The sequence below is a fragment of the Borostomias antarcticus genome (assembly GCF_949987555.1).
Source record: "Borostomias antarcticus genome assembly, chromosome: 18".
NCBI lineage: Eukaryota > Metazoa > Chordata > Actinopteri > Stomiiformes > Stomiidae > Borostomias > Borostomias antarcticus.
Window position 1 is genome coordinate 7,391,059 of NC_140251.1, and position 7,279 is coordinate 7,398,337.

The following is a 7,279-nucleotide window of genomic DNA, read 5'->3' on the forward strand; positions in this document are numbered from 1 at the left end:
ATCCTGTCAGACAAATGAGATGAACAGACATTGATGAAAAAAATGGGAATTTGGGTTAATTAAAGGCCTAATCCCCAACAGGCACAACGCTGTGTCTCTAGATTAGGGAGCTCCCTCAGGGCCACTATGCAGTCTTACTTACCATATGGTTCCAGAGGACTTCTGTGTCTCAAACCAGAATGGAAAAACAACATTATTCATTATAGCAAATAATCAATAAACACGGTAAGTATTTACTTCCAGGCTATTGATTATTGTCTTTTTAAAAATCCATCTGTTTTCTGTTGTACAGTATGTGGAGCAATGTGGGCCTATATAAAACCCTCTAGAAGGCTCGTTAATAACTCCACTAAGGAAGTTAACTCTCTACGTGTTGTGGTTAGCGAGTCGCGTTTGGGAGTGTGGGATCGTGGGTTCGAGCCGCACTCGGGGCGAGCTCTCTCTGTCTCGTCTTCCCGGCACCACATGAAAAGAGACGGGTACGGGCCGACAACTAAATCCATATTGTCTGTTCATGGTAGGTTATGGATATAATATTCAAACGGTTTTTCATTTGTACTTTATTACTTAATGGAAGAGTGTTGACTGAAATGTACAGAACCTTATGTCGGAGTAGTTACAGGGTGTTGAGGTAGTTACACTGTTTTTTGTGAGTGACTGTAAGCCAGTGCACCATAGATAGCAATTGTCGGGTTGTCAATCCCTCCATCCCATTGTTGACCTGAATTTCTATGTTGCCACCACAAGAGGCAGTGGTCCCAGCACACCAAAATACAAACACTATGACATCCCACACTTTCAAGTTCCTCGGGGGTGTAGTGGATAAAGTGCCTGACTTCCATGCAGAACGTCATGGGAGTCGATTCCCAGTTGAACACGAGCCTGTTTGATTTTGAACTTAAGCCACAACCTTTCTTCCTCTCCTCTCTGCCCCCTTTTTTCAGACGGACGGGAGAGATCCCATGGGAACAAAACTTGTTTTTTTTTTAAGGAAATGTACAGTCTGTTTTGCAGATGAATTAATTGTGTCAAACTGATTGCAGAAACTGGGTAACCAATTAAGTGACCAATTAGAAGTCCCATTGATATACTAGACTGTTTTGTTTTCTCCTCCCGTTCTCGGTCCCATTCCCAGATTCCTGAGTGGATCCAGTTATAATTAATATAATTCAAAGCATTTTAATAAATATGAGCATTGTGATTTGTTATTTGTGTTTGTGTTGTATCACTGGATATTATAGAAGCTATGTAAAAATGTGGTTACCTGGTGGTGCTATGTCAGTTATTGAATTTATGTGCAGTAATTGAACATTTGAAATTCTCCTGTTTTGAAATTACTTACAGTATAGGTGTCTCAGTAATTACCCATTATATATTAGGCTATACTTTGCATGTATTTACCAGGTAAATGTTTAGTAATTGGGGGACTATGAAAGGAAGGGTTACCCAAAAAATGTTCAGAGTAATTTAGCAATAGAAATCCATAAGCCTAGGGCCAATGGGCCTGGGATATAGACAATAAACTACCGGTGGAATGGTGGTGGAGCAATAGCGGGAGCATTTCGGATTACTAGAGGTCTGCTTGCCATTCGATGTGCAAATGGCCAGGAACCCGCCAGCGGATTCGGCCGGAGGTCCGCCAGCTCATCCATCAGGGACCCGCTGTAGGTCCGCTATCCTTGTGTTATATTCTGCCGGAGGTCCGCCAGCTCGTCCACTGGAGACCGCTGTAGGTCCGCTAGCCTTGTGTTATCTGGGTTTATCCCTTACCTTTGTCCAGAAACAGAAGTTGAACCAATTGCAGCAAAATAGCTAGCGTTACAGGAATCATCAGTGTAACTGCTTTAGCCACTGACCGCGACCATTAATGTTATGGAAGCTGCTGCTAGTTGTTGTGAGCTCATGAGCTAACTGGCTATCCCGCTCTTATTGTGCGGGATTAGCATTGGAAGCATTCGAACTGATTTGTCCAGGCGACAAGATCTATCTTAATTTATCAGACATTATTTCATGTCATTTCAATTCATAGCTATTTTAGTGGCATGACTAGCTTCCGTCCTACCAGTACTGAACAGAAACAAGGCAGCCACGCACATACGCCAGGCTGGACCTGGCCTGGTTGATGAAAGACCATGCAATGGGTTATTACTAGCAAGCAAGCATACTATAAGAAAGTGTGCGGACACAGGCCTAAGGCCTGTCTTGTATTTAAATGGTTGCTCATTTGCTTCCCTTGTACAGTATGCTGCAAGCCTAGAAAAACCTGTTTGCAGAAATGTGTTATCCTCCGATCCTAATCCTGCATCATCATATAGTTTGTACAATGCAAAATGTTCCTGTTTGTTTTTCTCTTTAAATATAAGAGGATTCATTCAGAAATATAAGAGGATTCATTCAGTCAAACAAAGTACACACATTGCTGTTGATTAGTATTTTAAAGGGAAATCCACTCAACTCAATAATCTAGCAGCCAACAGGTCATCTGGTCATCCTGGCCATTCTACAGATCTTGCATTGTATCTTCATTTGACTTCTTAAAAAGGGAAAATTAGATATCACACCCCAGAGAGGGCAAAACTGAGTTAGAGTCCAAGAGATCCTATTGGTGCGATGGAAACTGCATTGTAGGTCAACGCAATGAAGTCATTAAGAAGCTTAGACGTTCTGGCAGATTCGATTCTGCTCTTCTAATCCTACAGATTACAACCACACAAGCCTGTTGACCGAGAGGGCTTCGTTGGGCTGCACCATTTCTTTAGCATGGCCATTTCTTGCTGCTCTTACCTGCCTGGAATATAGGCCAAGGAGCAGAGAGGCAGGATTGAGTGGCAGTCAAGGAGAAATTGCATCTCAATAGTTTGCTTAGGTAGATCTTCAGTAAGTCTGATGCAACAGGGATTTATGGCGGTTATGAATGCATTTTGAGTTGGATTCAACAAAGGTCTTTGTGGATCCTCAATTCTTTGAGTACTATATTGACTGTGGTTCAAGGATGGAAGTGATACGCAGTTGTAACTAGAGGGTGGGAGTGCTTTCATAACAGTTCTACCTGGTGACCAGACGTCATGGAGGGAGGTGAGCTGGAGGAGGATCGTCTCTCTGGGAGGATTCCGCCAACGGAGTCCCTGGCTCCCTGCAGGGAGACGGAGCCAGAGGGGCGTGGAGGCGAACCCGGGGAGTGCGTGGTGGAGCCAGAGGAGCCAGAGTTCAAAGAGGAGGCCTGCACTGACCCCAAAGACACGGACAGCCGGAATGAAAAGGAGTCGTCCCAAGAGCCTTGGCAGGAGCACAAGCAGCCTTGTTTGCTTGATGAGGACCAGACAGACAGCCAGGGGGGACAGGGAGAGTTCACTACGCTAGGACCCCGCCCCGACCCCAAGAGGGCAGATGACAAGACAGAACGTGCGACTGCGAGGATACTCAGGAAGGCAAACAGTTTCGGGAAGACAGTCCGGTTTCTGGAACCCGCCGTAGCGGAGACGGTGGAGGAGAGCCTCTTTCCAGGACATGAGGTGGAACAGTGGACGTCCTCCAGTTTTGAGGACATGCTCATGGCAGAGGACTGGGAGGACATCACAGGTAGGCCTATATGGCTAATCTAGGACACTAACAATTGTATACCATGATAAAATTCACAGAAATAGAGGTGTGGTGGATGAGGCTAAATGTGTACATTTTAGTGAATTACAAAGATTTGATACAGCTTAGCCTATCAAGTGATTCAAACAGACAGACATAGTAAAATGTGAATTCTAATGCTCACATCTAAATGAAGTAAATTAAACCGTATCAGCTGTTTTGACCAACTCCAGTGTCTGCTTCTTCCAAGGCTTGGCCACCTGGATCAGTGATCAGTTGCCCTCCCCCATTAGTAGTCTCGGCCCTAAGCGCCTGTTGATCAAGAACAAGCAGATTAACAACCCCACCCCCTTTCTCCCTGACCCTCCCCCCCTCTAACCTGCCCTCCCTCCCCCAGACGACCGGCTGTTGAGGAAGAAGGTGCTGGAGCCCAGCCCCCGGCAGGGCCCGCGCCCGGCCTGGGGGCAGCAGGTCACTGTCAAAATGCAGGGCGTGCTGGAGGACAGGACCGTGGTGGAAAAGGACTGCAAGCTGGTCTTCATCATAGGAGAGGGAGACGTCAACCAGGTGGGTGGAGCAAAGAGCAGGTGTATCCAAAGCAGCACAGTCCTGTATCCAAGATTCAAGATCCATTCATTCTCCATGTATATGATTCACACATGCTAGGAATTTGACTAGGGTAATGGCATACGCTGATGGAGACAGCATAGGACAGGGTGCAGGACAGGACAGGGCAAAGACATGTCCGTGCAAATACAAAATACAATATAACCAATAAAAAGAAAGGCACAAATACAAAATGACGCAATATATACAGATTGGAGTGTGGTTGAAGTATATAAAGTATGTGTGTGCAGAGTGCAGCATGATAGATGTGCGATGTTTTATACTGTATATACAATGTGTGTGCCGTTGGGATATGTGGAACAATCACAGGTCATGTGCAAATAGTGCAAAGGGTGTGGAGTCAGTGGTGGGGGGTGGGGGGACACGAGCCTTGTTGATGAGTCTGATGGCCGTGGGGAAGAAGCTGTTTTTGTGGCGTGCAGTCTCCTGCCAGAGGGGAGTCACAATGCACCTGCTGAGAAATGCATCTTTTGAGTGGAAGACTGTGGAAGGACATAGTTATCATAATGGTCATACTGCATTAAAATAGTCTTGTCATTTTCAAAGAGTGAATGAATCATTCCTATTAAGTGTAACGTCGAGATTACTGTATGATAGTAAATTGCAAATGGACTGCACTTATATAGCGCTTTTATCCAATGACCTCTCATTCACACACCAATGGCGGCAGCTGCCATGCAAGATGCTAGTCTGATCATTGGGAGCAGTTTGGGGTTCAGTGTCTTGCCCGAGGACACTTCGACATGTCGTCAGGAGGAGCCGGGATTTGAACCGCCGACCCTACGATCATTGGAAGATCGGCTCTACCTCCTAAGCCACCGCCGCCCCTGTGATGATGACTAGTATGTGTGAATGAAGCGTGAATAAGAGATGGCTCAGATGACTGCCTGACGCGACGCTGTTTCACCCCCAGGCCCTAGAGGAGTGCACCATGTCCATGCAGTGGGAGGAGATTGCATTGCTGCTGGCCGATTCTCAGTACGTCTATGGATATCTAGGAAGGTAAAGCAGCTGAAAACAGCTCTGTCCCGCACACAACATGACACCACCAAACAGCTTTTTTTGCAATTTAGAGATTAGTGTAACCGAGTGAATTGTGAGTCCTCGTAAACCCTTGTAGAGTGAGCGTAGTCCTCCGAGGTAGTGGTAGCAAGCAGCTGGTGAAACTCACTCCTCTAGTATAAAGGATGTACTAACAACCCTGCCAATAGGGATATCTCAGTAGGGATATATAGTTGTTTGCACATCCGACTTGCAAGTGCAAGGTTGCAGGGTTGCGTCCTGCCTTGGACAATCCCTTAACATGTGTCAAACGAATAAGAAACACAATGTAGACGAGAGTAGGCTACTACCGTTACATTAGCAAAAGAAACCTATTTAGGGATATGATCACCCAACTATCAGTTTCTAGTGTTTATGGCCTTGAAGGTGTAAAACTGAAACACACAGATTTGGTCATGTATCCACCTCATCTTCAAGGGTAATGTGACATCTATGACCCCACTGAGGAGCCCAGCCCGGTTGTACCTGTTGGTGTGAGCGGCAGCCCGCCTTTCCCCAGTAGCCTGACTAATGAGCCATAAAGAGGAGCAGATGGCCTTCCCCGCCCCCCTAAATAACATCGAGAGACGGCCAGAGGCCTTGACCCTCCCACCGCTCCCGAGGGAGGGACACCACTCAAGTTACAGCCAATGGCTCAGCTCTCCAGCCCAGACAGTGCGAACAGAGAGGAGCCTGGTGCGTTAACACCTGTAGAGCTGACTCCAGCTCACAGTTCTGTGTGCGTCAGGTCTGCTGTCAACAAAGGGCAACCTTTGATGATGTAATATAGGTATAGAATATAATGTAGAATAGGTATCTCAATAGGTCAACGAGCCGAGAGTGCATGACAACGCATGTTAAAGCATTATCACAGAATCAGAGTAAACAGTGTTACCTGCACATTACATCCATCTATCTATCTATCTATCTATCTATCTATCTATCTATCTATCTATCTATCTATCTATCTATCTATCTATCTATCTATCTATCTATCTATCTATCTATCTATCTATCTATCTATCTATCTATTCACACATTACTTTCCCTCTCTTGTTGTGGTCTTATATTCAGGGACAACGTGACAACAGTGTCCCTGGTTTGTGCATGTCATGTGTCTGTGTGGTCTGCTATCTCCTGCTAGGAGCGGATGTGTGATGGCCGTGCAGATCTTGGCCTCGGTCATGTGTGGTCCTATGCTTTGTGTGAGGTCTTGTTTGTATTGACTTTCTGGAGCTCTAGAGACGGGGTCCAGAGTGGTTGTTAACTTTGGTTTTAGCAGAGAGAGAAAGGGCAACAGTAAGGTGGCGCTCATCCTAGGGGAAGCTCTCCCTCCTTTGTGTGTTCCTATGGATAGTCCACTCTTCTCAGAGAGAGAGGAAGGAAGAGAGAGCGAGAGAGAGAGAGAGAGAGAGAGAGAGAGAGAGAAAGAGAGCAGGAGAAAGGGGCCCAGGGGGCGGCCGACAGGCAGGAGCTCAGTTAATGATTGTTTTGATGGAGCTGGTTAAGGCTGTATACTGTGGAGTCAAATTTAGTCCTTCCCCCTAAGGTAGACATCCTGGGAGTCTTTCCAGACCCTGAGAGGGTGGTGACAGGGCTGTTAGTTCAATAAAAACACGGAGCCTCTGAAGCCTAATTTAGGTCCTCTGTCAAAATCAATTTGAAGTTTAATTGAAGACAGATGAGATTATATTTTAATGAAATTGCCCGTGGGTGATGAAACAAATTGCCTATGGGTCGATAAATCAAGACACGGCGTGGCTTAAAGCTGAAGGACAAAAAGATTTAATGCTAGAAACAAGGATAGGTACCATCCGTCACAGCGTCTGCAGGGGAAATGGGAGTCACCCGCATGTCTGAGCTGTGAAGTGACAGAGAGACGAGGAGAGACAGTCTCATTAGCCTCTCCCCCATTCTCTGTCAGACGCATTGATTGAACCCAGTCAGTCGCCCGCTGCAGACTGCGCTACTGTCTCTGCCGTAAACACTTGCAGCGCTGTTTGTCAGAATAGCGTGATTAACCGGCTGGGGT

General features: G+C 46.1%; 1 protein-coding gene across 1 annotated transcript in view; it reads left to right on the forward strand.

Moving 5' to 3' along the window:
- Positions 1 to 3,065: 3,065 nt before the first annotated feature.
- fkbp16 (FKBP prolyl isomerase 16) overlaps positions 3,066 to 7,279 on the forward strand; it is a gene marked incomplete at both ends in the record, with an annotated part of 27,426 nt that continues 23,212 nt past the window's right edge. Inside the window, 3 exons of the mRNA XM_084452493.1 lie at positions 3,066 to 3,579; positions 3,977 to 4,146; positions 5,120 to 5,208. Coding sequence (XP_084308619.1) covers positions 3,066 to 3,579; positions 3,977 to 4,146; positions 5,120 to 5,208 — 773 coding nt within the window. The remainder of the gene's footprint in view (positions 3,580 to 3,976; positions 4,147 to 5,119; positions 5,209 to 7,279) is intronic.